We start from the raw sequence: 20,176 nt of genomic DNA, 5'->3' as shown, positions 1-20,176 counted from the left end.
CAGTCAGATATGCATTTTGTTAATAATCCAGTATCTGGAGAGGCATAGTGCTGAGTAATCGTTACTGTTAAACCAACGCAGTGTGCAACATTGAAAGGTTCTTCAAGTTAGATTATTGCAAATTTTATTGACATTGTTTATTTACATGATGGAAAACCTCTAATAAGTACTCAGGGACAATTCATGTAATTTCAGTATACGATGACAAGTACAGTAGATTTGTTTATTCGGAGTACCGAACATAGATGTTTCCTCGTAATCCGTGAAGCATTAGCTCTCATATTATATAGTTTCGATAGAAAAGATTATGCTGTAGATAACCATTCATTCCGAGGGAAGTTATTAAACTACAGTGTAAATCGTACCTCGGATACAATCACGAAAACTGGAGAAATTTCATTTTCCTGTAAGCTAGCATTTGACTTGACCGAACGATTGGCATATTGCAGTAAGAATACAAAATGAATTTTAATCGAATTCCAATATACAGGCTAATAATTTCTATTGCTTATTAGGGATGCGTTCTCCTCATTATAGCCTCCATCACTGCCAGTTGTGGCATGAAGAACACAATATGCTCATGGAATTGAAAATGAGCTTCTCGAAGATCTTTTCAAATTCTTTGTGATTTTAATGTAACAAGCGTATGTATGTCACATAGGTCTTTCAGCCATCTCTTCCACAATTAGTTAAAAATCATATATGAGTGGAACAATTGTCACATTACTCAGTGCATCTTGTTAGGGTAAGGGTTGTAGCATTTTCAGTTATCTGTGACTTGTTGCCTAACAACAAACAAAACGTACTGAAAGTTTTCCAACCAACTTTCTTGTGCTACTGTGATATAGCAGACAGCGCCGTTTCCTACATCCCACTTAGGAGAAATGTCTTGATACTTTGTTGAACTCATTAGATGGGTTTGTATTCCCAGGCAGTGATTGTGGAAGATGCATATTTGTGGGCCTATAGCCTACTTATTTCATAATGGAAATTCTTAAGTGCTATCATTGTATGTTTGTCAGATGGCATTGTAGAATTTGGTGAGATGATTCTTGTGTAAACACCTATACAAGTGGTGTAGATGCAAGGAGTTGTTATAGAACTTGGAGATATAATGTCGGGGGGGGGGGGGGTCTACAGGTTTGCATTAATGAGGTTTCTAAGTACATCTCCACAGCTTTACAGATTTCTTTTTATAGCAACATATTGTGAATGCTGAATCAACTACACACTGTTAGACAGTGTTGAGAGGAGAGTGTGTGTGAGAATGTCAGTGTTCTGCAGTTGGTGGTAATATCCTTGGTAGAGACTCCTGTATAAAGTCCATATTTTTCAATGGTTATTGTTATTTGTTCCTGCTACAGCCTTGTAACTGCCACAAATAAGGTTTATATGTATTTTACATTCTTCAGTTTTTGGTAATAGGGTTTAGCAGGCATCGCTAAATATTCAGTTTGTATGATGAGAAGTCGACAAAAATGAGATCACTGTTCTTCATTTGAAGTACTTAATGGGAGTTGGAATGCCCTATCGCGACAATGTTAAATTTAGTGACTTGGCTTACCTGTTTTCCAGGAATCACTGTTGCCATTGACATGGAACTTTTACAGGACATTAAACTGTATGTTCTGAGTCTACTGAACTACAATAATTGCATTTCAGCCACTGCTTTCGGAAATATACTTGTTTAATTAGACGGTTAAAATTTTGTACTACTTTTTTTTGTACGTTATTCCAAATAATTTTAATTAGCGATAACATTATGTTCTTCTTTTAGTTCAGTAGACTCAGGCTATGTATGTTATTACTCCCTAAAAATTTGAATACTCCATTCAAAGTGGTTTCTGAGGCTTAGGGAAAAATGCACAGAAAATGTAAATTTTCAGGGATGGCTTCTAAAGTTTCAAAAGACTGTAACTCACTCAATATATGCTTAATTTAGTCATTCAGAAGCACCCTGCACCATACTGTGTATCATCCTCTTGACTGTTTTTCTGGGTTTTTTCTTCTTTACTTCTTTCTGGACTCCTTAGTGGTCAACTATGTTGCATACACTGCTTTATCAATGCGAACCTTGTCCATCCGTTCAAGTTCTCTGATGCAGTTTGCTCCAGAATTAATTCCCATATGCTGTAGCACTTTCACCCTACCAATGTTGTCATCATTAAAAGCAATAACAGCATCACTGACTGCCCCCTTTAGTGTCTTTACTCCAACAAAAACATTTTTTGGTAAGCGAGTCCATATAAGATTATTAAATGACTCATTGGGATTTTCAGTCTGACCATGCAGACACTTCTTCAGTAATTCAGGATTTGCCAGGTCTCTGTAAATAGGTTTTATGATATCTATGATTGCTGCTGGGATGGAATATGTATGGCTGTATGAACTGTTTGAGTACTGGGCATTGCGGTAATTGCACTGTGAATCAGGTCCAGGAGGGCAAAGGTGGTGTACTGGTTTTTCATCAGTTGACAGTCTGTGGAAGAAGGTAGCTTGTACTGCCTGGTTCATTTTCATCAAATCCTCAGTAAGTTACTATGGCCATCCCATAATACTGCTGTAGTTCATCAATCAGTTTGTTTGTCAGCCTACCTCTTATGGTTTTACCATCAGAAAGTTTCTGGTCTCTCAAGCTTTGTTTCAACTTCCTCAGCCTGGTGCCCATCCTCTTCTGAACATGACCAATACAAACACGTAATTTAACCTTTATAACACAGCAATCCACAGTCTTCTATATATAAAAAAAAGAACCGATTTTATTAGATCTTGAAGTAATGCACCTAAAAATTTTAACATTTTCAACCGGTGTAAATTAGATTTAACAAAATAAAATACTTCTCATGTTAGGTTGTAAGTGATATATTTATCATTGCAAATTTTATAATGAGATAAAAATCCGAAAATGTGGAAAGAAAATTCCATTGTTACTCCCCTTAATAGGCATTTTATGAAGGCTAATTACAGATTGACTTGTTTGACATACCTGAGTGACTTGAAGGTGAATCCTACTGTTTTATTCATTTTCTGAAGTGAAGTGAGCTGCTAAAAATCAAATTTCCAAAATGTGTGCAGTCTAGCTTCATATCAGTGCTAGGTGCTCTGTTTTGTGGAATACTGTTCTGCAAACACTGGAACAATAGAGCTTTTATCAAGAAATTTAGTTCTACACTGATCATTAGATTAATATTGAAAGGATACTTGGGGACCAGTATGGATAATGTATGAAAGCTCCATAAGTTACAATTATAGCCTTTAAAAACTGTGGTAAGAATGAGAACCTCCATAGTCACATGCCAGGCAAATGTGGTGGTTAGGAAACTTCATTGAACAAGTTTTTCTTTGAAGAGATGTTTTACATTTCTTTACCGCATATAGTTGGGCATTCTCCTGCTGGCCTGGAACGTGTGGAGGTAAGCCTTCCCGGTACAGCGATTGATTCTGAGATTATATTTGATACGTACAAGACCCTCTTTCTGCACAAGGCAGTGGATCATCGGTGCAGGCGTGTAAACACCCATCTCAGTGGTGAATCGACAGTGTTTATGAAGCTTTATTGTCAGTTATAACATTGTGGACAAGATGAAAATCGTCCCAAGCTGTGGTTGCATTCTGTATTCCAGTCACAGTGTGCAACACTTTACTGTCCACTGGTCTCACATGTGACATTGTATCATACCCTTAAGAGCTCAAATTTTGCAGCATGTGGCAGCCACATTTCCCATAGTTCAATCATTTTTCCCATTCAAACTCTTAATATTCTGTTATTTCATCTTTTGACATCAGTGAAACATAACTGGCACTGCTTTCATGTGTGCACTGTATTTGGCAGTGCTTCACGATTGAAGTTTGACATATCATTGCCCTTTTCTTTCAAGCACTGCACTGTTGCAGTTGTTGTTGACTAATATGAATATGATCTGTTGTCAAAACCTAGACGCACAGCAGTAGGTTCTTATGACATTAGGAATTACCATCAAACCAATGTTTTATGCTTAGGTAATCACCCAGCCTCCCAACAATCAAGCACTCATGTTTTGTGAAATGAAAATTTTTGTTCTAATAGCACCCAATCCATTTTGGTGCATGCTGTAGATTTATTATTTTTTTTATCCACTGTTAATTATATGGTTTTTTTTTTCCAGATGGAAGTAGATGACAGACCAAGTAAGGGTGAAGGCTTTCGTCAGTATTACATAACAAAAATAGAGGAATTACAATTAGTAGTCGCAGAAAAAAGTCAGAACTTGAGGCGACTCCAGGCCCAGCGTAATGAGCTTAATGCCAAAGGTAATTTGTATAAAATATGAGTTTTTATTTTTTGTGATTGAATTTATTTGGCTTACAGCCTTAAAATGATGTTATTCTGGATGTCTAAAATATGTTAATATCTGAAACTTCCTGGCAGATTAAAACTGTGTGCCGGACCAAGACTCGAACTTGGGACCTTTGCCTTTCGCAGGCAAGTGCTCTACCAACTGAGCTACCCAAGCACGACTCACGACCTGCCCTCATAGCTTTAATTCCGCCAGAACCATGTCTCCTACCTTCCAAACTTCACAGAAGCTCTCCTGTGAACCTTGCAGAATTAGCACTCCTGGAAGAAAGGATATTGTGGAGACATGGCTTTGCCACAGCCTGGGGGATGTTTCCAGAATGAGATTTTCACTCTGCAGTGGAGTGTGCGCTGATATGAAATTTCCTGGCAGATTAAAACTGTGTACTGGACAGAGACTCGAACTCGGGACCTTTGCCTTTTGCGGGCATATGCTCTACCAACTGAGCTACCCAAGCACAACTGACGTGCTGTCACTGTCACTAGAGCACTTGTCCGTGAAAGGCAAAGGTCCTGAGTTTGTGTGTCGGTCCGGCACACAGTTTTAATCTGCCAGGAAGTTTCATATCAGCGCACACTCCGCTGCAGAGTGAAAATTTCATTCTACTTCATATCTCCTCCCTCCCCCCCATTCTACCATATGTTAAGATTTCTTTCTGGTCCATTAACATATGAAGTGTGAGAAGAATTATTACTTAAATGCATTTGTTCACACTGTAATATATTTAATGCTACCTTCGCAGTCTCTAAAGGAGTGATATTTATGGGGTATAGTATATACCTAGATTCCAATAGTTCTAGAAATTTTGTAAGTATACTTTAACAGGATAGTTGATCTCTTTTCAAGAGTCTGACAGCTCAGGTTTTTCACATCAAAAGGGGAATTCGGTAGAGAATATTCTTAAAATTATAGAGACCGATGCTTAGTCAGTTCATACCATCAGGAGGCAAAATTCCAATATCTGCATCTACATTTATACACCACAAGCCACCGTATGGTGCACCTCAGAGGATACCATGTACCACTATATGTAATTTGCAAATGGAGCAAGGGAAAGACTTTTATATGCCTCCGTATAAGCCTTAATTTCTCTTATTTTTGTGGTCCTTAAGCAAACTGAAATGTATTTTGGCTTGGTAGAATTGTTCTGCAGTCATCTTCAAATGCTGGTAACAAAGATGTTCCGGAGGTCAGTGGTGCAATGCAAGACTACAGTGGGTCATTTTAAAGGGTGGAGGGAAGAGAGGATATCAGGAAGAGAAGATTTAATTTCAGGGCTTAACATGAGAAAGTCATAGTCTTGATGGAATGAAGTATTGTGGCATTTGAGGCTTGGATGGCACAGGGTAACAAGGACTTACTTCTAAAGCCTATTGATAGTGCAAGCTGCGTCAGTCGGACGATAAGAAGAGGATACTGTGTGGAAGATTTATTTGTGAATAAGATCTATGTGGTAAGTCCAAAAGAGGAAGGACTGGTTGAGGTAGTTAAAGTAAGCTTGAGATTTTTTGGAACTTTTGTGGCACTCTTTCATAGATCAAACAAATTAATTAGTCCTGTTTGGTATGGGTTTCACAAGAAGTTCCTGTGTCACCCATGAGTGTCTGGGAACTAATTGTGCCACCACTTACAGCCTTTACATGTGACCAGAATTTCTTTGTTTTGTGAGAATTATTTCCCCAAAATTCTGCTATGATAGTTGAAATGCTTCAGACATTCCCTCTTTGACATGTTTCAGGTAGCATCGGTTTATTTTTAGTTCTCTGCTGTACTTTACATGTCTTGTGCTGTAGTTACTGATTTCTTAGAAGTATCTGTACAGAGAATAAATCGTATGATGGTGCTTCCCAATCTTAACTGTTCTGTTAAGCATATATCTAACCAGAGCTTAGTTACATATGAGGGTCGTCCACAAAGTAAATTCCATTCCTATTTCTATCCGCGGCAGCACTACGATCGTAGTTCCGAGCATGCGCGGCAGTTACTCTGACTTAAGGAGAAGACATGTACTCCATTTTTTAGATCGCTGCTGCCAATGTGTACTTTGTAGTGCTTCTGTATAGTGTCAGCCATAATTGAAAATACTGCTGCATGTAAAGTCAGATCTGTGATTCATTCTCTAAATGCAAAGAAAGTTAAACCAAAGGAAATTCATCGACAAATCTGCAAGGTTTACGGACAAAATGCTATGAGTGATTCAATGGTTGGAAGATTGGGTCAGACTGTTCAATGAAGGATGTGATAAAGTGCACAATGAAGAACGAAGTGGACACCCGTCTGTGGTTACTGATGAACTGGTTCACGCAATTGAAGGGAAGACTAAACACAACTTTAAGTTTACACTTAGTGCCCTTGTTATGGAAGTTCCGCAAATCTCACGATCACCAATTCATGAAATTGTTACTGAAAAACTGAAATTTTGAAAACTTGGCTTATGTTGGGTACCCAAAACTCTTACTGAACAACACAATGGATGGGCAGTGCACTTAAGTTTTTGACATGCTACAATGAAGAAGGCAATGGTTTTCTTTCTCAGATGGTCATGGGGGATGAAATTTGGGGATCATACGACACCCTTGAAACAAAACGGCAGTCAATGGAATGGAGGCACTCTTCATCCCCAATGAAGGTTAAGCCTAAGCAAATCTTGACACCTCAAAAATTCATGTGCACCATTTTATTGGGACAGAAAAGGCATTTTGCTGATTGATTTCGTATCACGAGGCCAAACAATCAATGCACATGGTTACTGCAAGACCATTAAGAAATTGCACTGTGCAATGCAGAACAAGTGCTGAGGATTACTGTCAAAAGGTGGTGTTTTTCCACAATAATGCCCGGCCTCACACGGCAAATGTGACCAAACAACTCTTACGGAAATTTTATTGGGACGCGTTTGATCATGCTCCATACAGCCCGGACCTCGCTCCTAGCGACTTTCCTATCTTCTTTCACCTCAAATCTGTCCTTGGTGGTCAACATTTCAACGATAATGACGAGCTGAAAGAACATGTTACCACATGGTTGAATACACAGGTGGCAACCTTCTATGAAGAAGGCATACAAAAACTTGTGCCACGCTATGACAAATGCCTACAAAATTTCGGAGGATGTGTAGAAAAATAGTTTAACAGTTGTAGGTTTTTGTACAATAAATATTTTTTTCTGTGTCTGTACACATTTGTTTTATATAACCAAATGGAATTTACTTTGTGGACATACCTCATATAATTCAAAATCCTGGATGAAATAACAATATAAATATTAGGATAGATTGCTACCCCCCACATAGAGGGGGCATTGAACAGCAGACAGGCACATGTAATAGCACACGGGTACATTTTAACTGTTGGACAAAGTCCTACATCAGGCAGAGAAACAACACATACTCATTTGTACATGCACAACTTGCACACACATGGCACTGCCATGTCAAGGCACTTTGGTTCCACAGGGCAAGTAGTAATCTTTGCAGGGATAGGTGGTTGCCACATGGAAGAGATGGAGTGAGGGAGGGATGGCAGAGTAGGAATGGGGGAAGATGATGTAGTGGTGCCTGTGGCAATATCCAGGGATGTGACATTGCCAGGATGGTGGGCTGCTATAGTCGCAACGGTGAAAGAAGATCCCTGATAGCTTGCAGTGCTCTAGCCATCTTTCAACCGTGAAATGCTAACAGCTACAGAATTTCAGAGCATGTATTCCAGGCAGCATTTTCAAATGCTTTCACTAAATCTATAAATGCTATAAACACAGGTTTGCTTTTCTTCATTCTATCCTGTAAGACAAGTCGTAATGTCAGTATTGCTTTGTGTTTTCCTACATTTCTACAGAGCCCCAGTTGATTTTCCCAGAGATCAGTCTCGGGCAAATTCAGGAGTCATCCACAGAGCTGTGAACTGCGGTGCTGCCATACAGACATTTACAAAATTGCGTTACATTATTGCTTGAGGTAGGCTCACGAAGCTGCCACGTCCAGCCCACTGCAGTTGTCAACGATCTCCTTATGCGGACTCAATCACAGTTGCATCATCATCAGAAGAAGTGTGCTCAGAGAGGAGAGTGAGAGGAGACAAGCAGAGAAAGAGAAAGGACCATGCAGGTGAGCTGGGGAGTAGAAGCCATGTGTGAGGCTGGAATGGGAGCAAGAAAGGGTATGGGATAGAGGCAGATGGAAACTGGGACAAGCAAATGACCAAGGATTGGGGGTGGGGGTTATGGGAATGTAGGATATGTTGCACTGACAGTTCCCACTTGTGCAATTAAGAAAAATCTGGAGTTGGTGGGAAGGATCCAGATGGTATGGGTAGGTGCTGACAGGTGTGAATATTACCAAACCGTCAATTTGATAAGTCATGATTGCCAAAATACAGACACAAATTATTTACATAAGAGTGGAAAACTAGTAGAAACTGATCCCGGGGACAATCAGTTTGGGTTCTGGAGAAATGTAGGAACACACAAAGCAGTACTGTCACTATGGCTTGTCTTACAGGATAGCTTGAAGGAAGGCAAACCTGTGTTCATAGCATTTTAGATTTAGAGAAAGCATTTGAAAATGCTGCATGGAGTACATGCTCTGAAATTGCAAAGATATAATACAGATAGTGAAAGGTTATACACAACTATACAACTTGTATGGAAACCAGGCATAAATTTAAGAGGCGAAGGACACAAAAGGGCAGGAGTAGTTGAGAAGGGAGTGAGATATGGTTGTAACCTCTTCCTGATGTTATTCAGTCTGTAAATTGAGCAAGCAGTAAAAGAAATCAAGGTGAAATCTGGAAATTGACTGAAAGTTCAGAGTGAAGAAATTAAAACTTTGCAAGTTAGGAACACGGAATTTTGTCAGAGACAGCAAAGGACTTGGAAGAGCAGCTGAACAGAATGGATAGTGTCTTGAAAAGAGGCTGCAATATGAACAATAATGAAAATAAAACAAGGTAATGGACTGCTTTCGAGCTAAATCATGTGATTAAGGTGTGATACATTAAAAGAAGTTGACGCATTTTCCTTTTTGGGCAACAACAGATGGTGTGATCTACATGCCTCGAGTTGCCACCATCCTGCGAAACTAAACGGGATGCTCAACACACTGGTTCATAGGGCATACTCAATATTGGACGAACAAAATCTGCACAAAGAACTCAAACACCTAGAAAATGCGTTTCACAAGAACGGATACAGCAAACGACAGATTCAGACAGCCCTCAGATGACGGAAACACTGCAGAAACCCAGATGAAGAACAATCTAAAGATGAGGAAACAAGCCTTGCCTTTCTACCGAATGCAGGCAACACATCAAAAATTGGGAGACTGCTAAAACAACACAAAATTGACACGGTCTTCCGACCACCATCCGAGATTCAGGTCCTACTGGGGACAGTGAAAGATGGATTTGGCCTCAAGAGAGTGGGTGTATATAATATTCCATGTGGTTGCGGCAAATGTACATCGGTCAAATAATCCGAACAGGCGAAGACCGCTGCAAAGAACACCAACGCCACACGCGCCTAGGCCAGCCCACCAAATCGGCATTGGCAGAACACTGCGTGGAAACTGGACACAACGCGAAATACGAAGAGACCAAGATTCTGGCCCCTACCAGTTTCTACTGGGGCAGCATCTTCAAGGAGGCCATTGAAATTCACCGAGCGGGGTGGCGCAGTGGTTAGACACTGGACTCGCATTTGGGAGGATGACAGTTCAATCCCGCGTCCGGCCATCCTGATTTAGGTTTTCCATGATTTCCCTAAATCACTCCAGGCAAATGCCGGGATGGTTCCTCTGAAAGGGCACGGCCGACTTCCTTCCCAATCCTTCCTTAATCCGATGAGACCGATGACCACGCTGTCTGGTCTCCTTCCCCAAACCAACCAAACAACCATTGAAATTCGCATAACAGACAATCTCATAAACCGAGACACAGGTTTTCAACTAAGCAAGGCATGGCAACCATTACTTCACTCCATCAAGGAGTCATGCCACAAGCGGACACAAGACCCTTCTACGACGGCCGCAGAGGACACTCCACAGATTCTGCATCTTCCACCACCCGGCGCGACCCCTGGGTGGGCACGGACCTGTGTCGGCACAGGGAATCGAAGCCCGACTGACGGACATAAATAACACTGACAATGAGCAGACAGACCATTCCATCAGAACCACCTGATGATGGCGGAAAGGTTATTCGCCAAAATATCGTGGGACTTCAACGATCGCATCCGGCTGGACACCTGAGAGCCCTGGAAACAAAAACAACAACAGATGGTGTTTTGTACGATACAAAAGCAATAATTAGCGTAACAGTTGATATTTAGAAAAGGCAATCTTATCTATAACAAATGCTCAACATGTCGGCCGTCATGCATCAATAGTACGTGTAATTGAAGGACAATGTTTTGAATGGCACTGCACAGCATATCAGTAGGCCGGATGGGATATTGCTGTCAAATGTTGTCTTTTGGCATCTCTAATGAAGTCAGACAGTTGCAGTAGGCTAGTGATGTTTGGTAACCCCACAACCAATAACCACACGGATTGATGTGAGGGGACCTAGGAGGCTGAGCGTCACAGAAGTGGTGGTTCAGCATATGATCCTCACCACATGATGTGTGCACAGGAGATCTTTCACAACTGTAGTAGTATGGGATGGAGTGCCATCCTGCTTTATCAACTTGACTAAGGATGATGCAATTCTGTAACACATTAGTGTACATCACACCTGACGTGTTGCTGTTCAGTGCCACCTAATGGCCAGGTTTTGCACTCATTTTTGTTCTCAGTAAGATCCCATGTAACTTCAGGAATGTGTGTCGAGTTTTACCTCTCTGCTTACATTATTCCATGAATTAGTGCATTTTGAAATGTTAATGGACATTTGGGTCACCCTGTATTTGTGTGTAGCCTTGTACAGAAGCGAAATGTGGATGATAATTAGATGGGTAGATAGAGCAACTAATGAAGAACTACTGAATCGAATTTGGGAGAGAAAAAAAATTTAATATTCAACTTGAATAAAAGAAAGGATCAGTTGACAAGACACACCCTGGGGCACAAAGGAATAGTCTGTTTGGTAATGGGGGAACAAATGATAAGGGAAGACAGGTCTTGACTACAGTAAGCAGTTCAAATGGATGTGGGCTGCAGTAAGTATTCAGAGATGAGGAGGTTCAAACAGAATAGACTAGTGTGAAAAACTGCATCAAACCAGTCTTTGGACTGGAGCCCACAAAAACAAGTCTATTTTGAGCAAATACAGCAATCACCTCATAAATAACATTTTGTTGGCTCACTTTTCAAATGCTATCTGATGCATGTCTGTTTTAGAATTCCTTAAAATCAAATGTGAGCAAAAATTAATAATCTTTTTGTTCTTTGATGTACTAAATAATTAATGCTGTGTTTAATATTTGTGAAATGAAATAGCTTGCCAAAAATTTGTACCATGATAGGGCTAATGTCTGTAGAATAAATCTACTGTATGGCTGGCAGGGAAGAGTTATTTTTAATAAGATATCATTTAGCTCTGGTCTTTCTTTCCAGTCCGAATGTTGCGTGAAGAACTTCAGCTCTTGCAAGAGCAAGGATCTTATGTAGGTGAGGTTGTAAAGCCTATGGATAAAAAGAAAGTCTTGGTGAAAGTGCACCCTGAAGGAAAATTTGTTGTAGACTTGGATAAAAACATAGACATAAATGATGTAACAGCAAATTCTCGGGTAGCTCTTCGAAATGAAAGCTACACCTTACACAAAATACTTCCTAATAAGGTAAGAATATTAGTGTTTAATAGCCTTTTAAGTTTAGTTATTTAATTTGAATTGGAAGGTTGTGTCACATTTTTGAATAACAAATTTTGTAATATTTTCATTACACAATGTTCCACAGCCTCATTGAAATGTTCGAAGGCCTTTACCACTCTGGGCTCTAAATTGCATTGTTGGTATGACAGTTTTAACCTTTAGGCTATTCTCAAGTAAAATCTTTGACATACTGTTGGCATATACGATACACAGAAGGAATGGCGGATTCAAAATGAATATAACTGTTCCAATATCATTATGTAAAAAAAATTATGCATAATATTAATACACATCATATGTAGCCGTTCTGTATCATAGCCAGGATGCTGACTGGTTCACCAGGATACTACTGCAGTTGCCCTAGAGCAAAAATGAGATGAAAAGTAAGGTGCACACAAGTGATCAAGCCCACAACTGTCTTGTGAGCGTGTGTGTGGCAAACGTGGGGACCAAAGCCACTGCAGCATTTCTTCTCACTACAAGATGCAGTTCCCCTACCCAACTGTCCTTCCACTACGATTCGCAAATCTCGATGGCTTCTTTGATGCAGACCAAACTTATCCTACATTTCACATTCTGATCACACTTCCAACTTTTTAGGCTATATTGTATCTCTTTTTCTGACTAACCCATGGTCCCAGTTTGATCATCCACTTTTCAAAATTTTCTCTGAAAAATGGTCTATGGGTGAGGCCACCCAAAGTGGCACACATCCCACCAGATGTGCAATTCCACCTATTCACCTAACGCATGGGATACAATCAAAGTGCTTAAACCCCAACACAGTAGTCAGCCTGTTGTGGGGGAGAGGTTGTCACGTATTTTCATGGCTATTGCCCCCTGACCACACAGGTATAGCACTGGGGCACCCGAGTTGTCAGCTTCCAATAAATGGCTTGGAGTGTGTGTTCATTTTCTCTGGACAAGGGGATTCCATGCAACGAGCGTGACTCAAGGTTTTAAAGTTTCGAGGTGTGTCTGGACTCTGGCCTAAAGTTTTAGGCTAGAGGTTTGTGTGTTGCAGCGTGGCTGGCTTCTCCTTTTTTTCGTTCTTGTGGTCAGCCAGCCATATCCACCTGCCATATTGTTTTAGCTCCTTACACCACTTTCTTCCTGTGTCATTAGTATTTTACTACTGATGCAATACTTCATCCCGTCGTTCTGTCCGGGTACGCACGTAGTTTTCCAACTTTTGGTATCCGTGTTTTACATGCTGTTTTATCTTCCTGTTTTGTATATTTTACTGAAACTCGTGTCAATCTGTTTCTGCGCGGGTGCTAAAGATCTTGCTGTCGTGTGCCAATACGAACATGTCCATGTCCATATCCTCCGTGAAAGTGGTTTTTATTTCCAGAGATAAAGTTTTATTTTACTGTTGGAGCAGGGGCAGAGTGGTTGTGGTTGGGACCTCTCTTCATGTCCTCTTGGTCTGGGGCCCCATGACCACACACCCATGGAAGGACCACCCCTTTTTTTCCAGTTTTTAGATTTGGTTTCACCTTTTCTGCCTTTTACTGTGTGTATTTCAACTTCATTATTTTATAGTTTGACTCCCAACTGGATCCGTCCAGTTTTAGCGGATCCACTTTCATCTGTGACTCACTTCGGAATCATGGGACTGATGATCTCGCCATTTGGTCCATAAACTCTCTCAATGAATCAGTCAACCAAGGACAGGCTGCATTGAGACTTTATACTGTCTCAGATGCAGAATTATGTGCGATATTGTGGGCACCGGAGCAGATGAGACATTCTTTTAGTGCTAAATTTCTTGTTGTTGTTGTTGTTGTCTTCAGTCCTGAGACTAGTTTGATGCAGCTCTCCATGCTACTCTATCCTGTACAAGCCTCTTCATCTCCCAATACCTACCGCAACCTACATCCTTCTGAATCTGCTTAGTGTATTCATCTCTTGGTCTCCCTCTACGATTTTTACCCTCCACACTGCCCTCCAATACTAAATTGGTGATCCCTTGATGCCTCAGAACATGTCCTACCAACCGATCCCTTCTTCTATTCAAGTTGTGCCACAAACTCCTCTTCTCCCCAATTCTATTCAGTACCTCATTAGTTATGTGATCTCCCCATCTAATCTTCAGCATTCTTCTGTAGCACCACATTTCAAAAGCTTCTATTCTCTTCTTGTCCAAAATATTTATCGTCCATGTTTCACTTCCATACATGGCTACACTCCATACAAATACTTTGAGAAACGACTTCCTGACACTTAAATCTATACCCGATGTTAACAAATTTCTCTTCTTCAGAAACACTTTCCTTGCCATTGCCAGTCTACATTTTATATCCTCTCTGCTTTGACCATCATCAGTTATTTTGCTCCCCAAATAGCAAAACTCCTTTACTACTTTAAGTGTCTCATTTCCTAATCTAATTCCCTCAGCATCACCCGACTTAATTCAACTACATTCCATTATCCTCATTTTGCCTTTGTTGATGCTCACCCTATATCCCCCCTTCAAGACACTATCCGTTCCGTTCAACTGCTCTTCCAAGTCCTTTGCTGTCTCTGACAGAATTACAATGTCATCGTCGAAACTCAAAGTTTTTATTTCTTCTCCATGGATTTTAATACCTACTCCGAATTTTTCTTTTGTTTCCTTCACTGCTTGTTCAATATACAGATTGAATAACATCGGGGATAGGCTACAGTCCTGTCCCACTCCCTTCCCAACCACTGCTTCCCTTTCATGCCCCTCGACTCTTATAACTCCCATCTGGTTTCTGTACAAATTGTAAATAGCCTTTCGCTCCCTGTATTTTACCCCTGCCACCTTTAGAATTTGAAAGAGAGTATTCCAGTCAACATTGTCAAAAGCTTTCTCTAAATCTACAAATGCTAGAAACATAGGTTTGCCCTTCCTTAATCTAGCTTCTAAGATGAGTCATAGGGTCAGTATTGTCTCATGTGTTCCAACATTTCTACGGAATCCAAACTGATCTTCCCCGAGGTCGGCTTCTACTAGTTTTTCCATTCGTCTGTAAATAATTCGTGTTTGTATTTTGCAGCTGTGACTTATTAAACTGATAGTTTAGTAATTTTCACATCTGTCAACACCTGCTTTTTTTGGGCTTGGAATTACTATATTCTTCTTGAAGTCTGAGGGTATTTCGCCTGTTTCATACATCTTGCTCACCAGATGGTAGAGTTTTGTCAGGCCTGGCTCTCCCAAGGCCGTCAGTAGTTCCAATGGAATGTTGTCTACTCCGGGGGCCTTGTATCGACTCAGGTCTTTCAGTGCTCTGTCAAATTCTTCACACAGAATCATATCTCCCATTTCATCTTCATCTACATGCTCTTCCATTTCCATAATATTGTCCTCAAGTACATCGCCCTTGTATAGACCTTCTATATACTCCTTCCACCTTTCTGCTTTCCCTTCTTTGCTTAGAACTGGGTTTCCATCTGAGCTCTTGATGTTTATGCAAGTGGTTCTCTTATCTCCAAAGGTCTCTTTAATTTTCCTGTAGCAGTATCTATCTTACCCCTAGTGAGATAAGCCTCTACATCCTTACATTTGTCGTCTAGCCGTCCCTGCTTAGCCATTTTGCACGTCCTGCCAATCTCATTTTTGAGACGTTTGTATTCCTTTTTGCCTGCTTCATTTACTGCATTTTTATATTTTCTCCTTTCATCAATTAAGTTCAATATTTCTTCTGTTACCCAAGTATTTCTACTAGCCCTTGTCTTTTTACCTACATGATCCTCTGCTGCCTTCACTACTTCATCCCTCAAAGCTACCCATTCATCTTCTGTATTTCTTTCCCCCATTCCTGTCAATTGTTCCCTTATGCTCTCCCTGAAACTCTGTACAACCTCTGGTTCTTTCAGTTTATCCAGGTCCCATCTCCTTAAATTCCCACCTTTTTGCAGTTTCTTCAGTTTTAATCTACAAGTCATAACCAATAAATCTCTGTCTTACCATTAGATAATCTATCTGAAACCTGTCAGTATCTCCAGGCTTCTTCCATGTATACAGCCTTCTTTTATGATTCTTGAACCAAGTGTTAACTATGCAAATTAGTGCAAACTAGTGCTCTGTGCAAAATTCTACCAGGCGGCTTCCTCTTTCATTCCTTAGCCCCAATCCATATTCATCTACTACGTTTCCTTCTCTCTCTTTTCCTACTACCGTATTCCAGTCACCCATGACTATTAAATTTTTGTCACCCTTCACTATCTGAATAATTTCTTTTATTTCATCATACATTTCTTCAATTTCTTCGTCATCTGCAGAGCTAGTTGGTGTATAAACTTGTACTACTGTAGTAGGTGTGGGCTTCGTATCTATCTTGGCCACAATAATGCGTTCACTATGCTGTTTGTAGTAGCTTACCCGCATTCCTATTTTCCTATTCATTATTAAACCTACTCCTGCATTATCCCTATTTGATTTTGTGTTTATAACCCTATAGTCACCTGACCAGAAGTCTTGTTCCTCCTGCCACCGAACTTCACTAATTCCCACTATATCTAACTTTAACCTATCCATTTCCCTTTTTAAATTTTCTAACCTACCTGCCCGATTAAGGGATCTGACATTCCACGCTCCAATCCGTAGAACGCCAGTTTTCTTTCTCCTGATAACAACATCCTCTTGAGTAGTCCCCGCCCGGAGATCCGAATGGGGGACTATTTTACCTCCGGAATATTTTACCCAAGAGGACGCCATCATCATTAACCATACAGTAAAGCTGCATGCCTTTGGGAAAAATTACGGCCGTAGTTTCCCCTTGCTTTCAGCCGTTCGCAGTACCAGCACAGCAAGGCTGTTTTGGTTAGTGTTACAAGGCCAGATCAGTCAATCATCCAGACTGTTGCCCTTGCAACTACTGAAAAGGCTGCTGCCCCTCTTCAGGAACCACACGTTTGTCTGGCCTCTTAACAGATACCCCTCCGTTGTGGTCGCATCTACGGTATGGCTATCTGTATCGCTGAGGCACGCAAGCCTCCCCACCAATGGCAAGGTCCATGGTTCATGGGGGGGCTAAATTTCTTGTCTGTTTCAATTCTTTGAGTGCTCTTCACTCTCAACATTGTTTGTACCCAGCAGATAAAATAGTCCAGAATATCCAGGATGCCCTCCTCAAACAAAAACAACTGGGGAAGGAGGCGTCTTTCTGCTGGGTGCCAGGGCGCATTTGTATTGCAGGGAATGAAAGGGTGGATCTAGCAGGCAAGGTGGTGTGTTGTGATCCTCTGTTGTTTCGGTGTGCCATCCCCCTGCATGCTATCTCTGTTATTTCAGTGTGCCATCCCCCTGCATGCTATGGCCTTGCTTTTGAGATCCAGAGTCATGCATCGGTGGGGGAATGCATGTTTGGAAGTGATAGACAGTGAGTTACGTCTAGCAAAGCCCACATGTGGCTATGGCGTACCTTCTTCCAGCTACATCACCAGGACGAGGTCCTTCTTACTTGTCTTTGAATAGGCCTCAGCTCTGTGACACGTGGCTTCTTGCTCCAGGGAGAAGACCCTCCAGTGTGTAGTGTTTGTGGCGTAGAGATCACTGTGTGCCTCATTTTATTGGACTGTGTTTTATTTTCCGACCAACGAGCCGCGGCGGATTTGGCTCTGGACTTGTCCTCTATTTTAAGTGACATTCAAATTAATGTGGTTCAAGTTTTAAAGTTTTGTGGACTGTCCAGCATTTTCCTAAGATTTTAGAGATATGGTTTTAATGCGTTAACAGGGTGACTGTCTCTGCCCAAGTTTTTTTTGTAAGTGGCAGTTCCTTCTGCTTTTGTTTTAGCTCCTTCATCATTTTATTTGTTTTTTAATTTCATTTATAGGTAATCTTCTTTTTAAGTTGTTTTAGCTCATGTGGTATACAGTATTGTGCGGTCCTTTCAAGTGCTTGAGTGTGCAACAGCTTTAGAGATCATCTCCACATTTGTTTGTTTTAATGAGGATAAGGCAGCTGATGACATCACCGTTGAGCACCCATAAGCCCCAACACACACACACACACACACACACACACACACACACACACACACACACACACTTTTCCACACTTTTTTTTGGACAAGATGTCAGTGACATCTTCCATGGACTTGATTGCCATTTTATTCTATGTTATAACACCATAATTCATCACCAATAACAACTGTGCGGAAAGAAGAATGCTCAGTCAGTTTGAGCTGTTCTTTCAAAGTACAGTGTGCTTCTGCTAATTGCTTTTTGCCGGTCATTCTCATTCCTAAATATTCTGTTAAAATTTGCTGAACTGAGACAGTTCAGTTAACACTGCCACATGTTCAGTGAGGAAATGTAGCCGAGGACCAATGGTGCTTTGTAATTATTGTAGTTTAATATTGATGTTTTTTGATGGACAGTGTGAGCATATTTCAATAGAATTATCACCACTTATACAGCCAGTATCCATCATTCCATAGGCTGTAAACAGTTATGTAGAGGGGTTTCGGGTACACATACTACAAGTCTTAAAACTATCTTTTGCTTTTACTTTATTGGCTTCCACAATGTCTGTACTGCATAACACACAACTTGGTCATAGTAACCTGTTGTGAACTTTCAAAAATTGTACCTAGGAAATTCACAAGAAAACAGAAAGAAAAAATTGCTTTCTGGTAATTCCATAGTTTCATCCAAACTTCAAAAGGACTGTTTATGCTTTTATGAAAAAAGACACTGTGTCTACGAGGAAATCTTGATCTTTTCTTGTTTGCGATAGAATTTTTGGTATCAATCAGAATAACTAGTAGACTGATCCTTGTGGCTAATAAATACTCCAGTAATTGTTCTTGTGCTGGATGTAATGTGTTGGTAAGAGCTATATTATCACCCTTTGCCCCACTCAGGGAACTGAAACCAGGAAGCATGCTACGTATCTTCACACTTAATATTTTTAAATTACTAGGAAGTACGATACTATAGATTTTCTTAAGCAAACATTAGCGCTGTTTGTTGGCATAACTAGGAGACCTATGTCCAGATATAGGGCTTTTGAGAAGTTATCTCTTTCTGTGTGATTATCTCTCACTTTATTTTCAAATGACCTTAATTGGAGCTGCATTTTATTCAGAATTAAGTATCTTATAAGTTGTTTTTTTATTTCAGGTTGACCCATTAGTCTCCCTCATGATGGTTGAAAAGGTGCCTGACAGCACATATGAAATGGTTGGTGGCCTAGATAAACAGATCAAAGAAATAAAGGAGGTTATTGAATTGCCAGTGAAACACCCAGAGTTATTTGATGCATTAGGCATTGCACAGCCAAAAGGTGTTCTACTTTATGGACCTCCAGGAACAGGTGATATTTTTTTCTTTATGGTCTGTAATCAGTTCTTTAGTCATGTCATAATTATTTTCTTGGTGATCTGCATTGAGTTTTTTAGTCATGTCATAATTTTGCCCACTTTTTTAACTACTCTTGAAATACATTAATATGCCATTCAGTTTTGCTTATTGCTCCTGTCCAAGATATTTTAATTTTGGTCCTTTCGAGAGAGAGAGAGAGAGAGAGAGAGAGTGTGTGTGTGTGTGTGTGTGTGTGTGTGTGTGTGTGTGTGTCACAGTTTTGTACATTTGTGTTTCAAAGTAGCTAATTAAATTGCTTTGTGACACTTCTAGTAAAACAGTTCTATAAGAATCAAAATTTGCAGGTCCTTGGCTACTGTTGCTGGCAAACAAGGGGTAAATTACTTGATTTTTTTGTCCAGTTCCAGATCTCCTTAACTAAAATAGAAGATTTTTGTCTGGTTTCACATTAAAGGAAAATTAACTCACTTTTCTCATATGTCACAATGCTTAATAAAATATATTACCTTTACAATAGCACAGTGTTTATAGCGAATGCTTCCTGTATCTATGCAAAATCTGGGTGTGACAGATTGCTTCAGGTGTACTGTTTTTGTTTCAGTTATATCTAGTTTGTTGTTATCGGTATATAACTGAAGTCATATGTTTTATTCTGATTCATTGCTCCTCTTAGGCATTCGAAACAACAGTGTGGTCCAGGGCCCTGATGAGTTATAAGTCTTCCCATAGAGGCT

At 40.3% G+C, this 20,176-nt stretch overlaps 1 protein-coding gene across 1 annotated transcript in view; it reads left to right on the top strand.

Moving 5' to 3' along the window:
* LOC126175932 (26S proteasome regulatory subunit 8) overlaps nucleotides 1-20,176 on the top strand; it is a 48,062-nt gene that overhangs the window by 187 nt on the left and 27,699 nt on the right. The window contains exons 2-4 of the mRNA XM_049923010.1: nucleotides 4,146-4,290; nucleotides 11,884-12,107; nucleotides 19,242-19,434. Coding sequence (XP_049778967.1) covers nucleotides 4,146-4,290; nucleotides 11,884-12,107; nucleotides 19,242-19,434 — 562 coding nt within the window. The remainder of the gene's footprint in view (nucleotides 1-4,145; nucleotides 4,291-11,883; nucleotides 12,108-19,241; nucleotides 19,435-20,176) is intronic.

The sequence above is a fragment of the Schistocerca cancellata genome, chromosome 3 (assembly GCF_023864275.1).
Source record: "Schistocerca cancellata isolate TAMUIC-IGC-003103 chromosome 3, iqSchCanc2.1, whole genome shotgun sequence".
In the NCBI taxonomy this organism is placed as follows: Eukaryota; Metazoa; Arthropoda; class Insecta; order Orthoptera; family Acrididae; genus Schistocerca; species Schistocerca cancellata.
The sequence above is the reverse complement of the archived record's forward strand: the minus strand, read 5'-3'. Positions and strand labels throughout refer to the sequence as shown.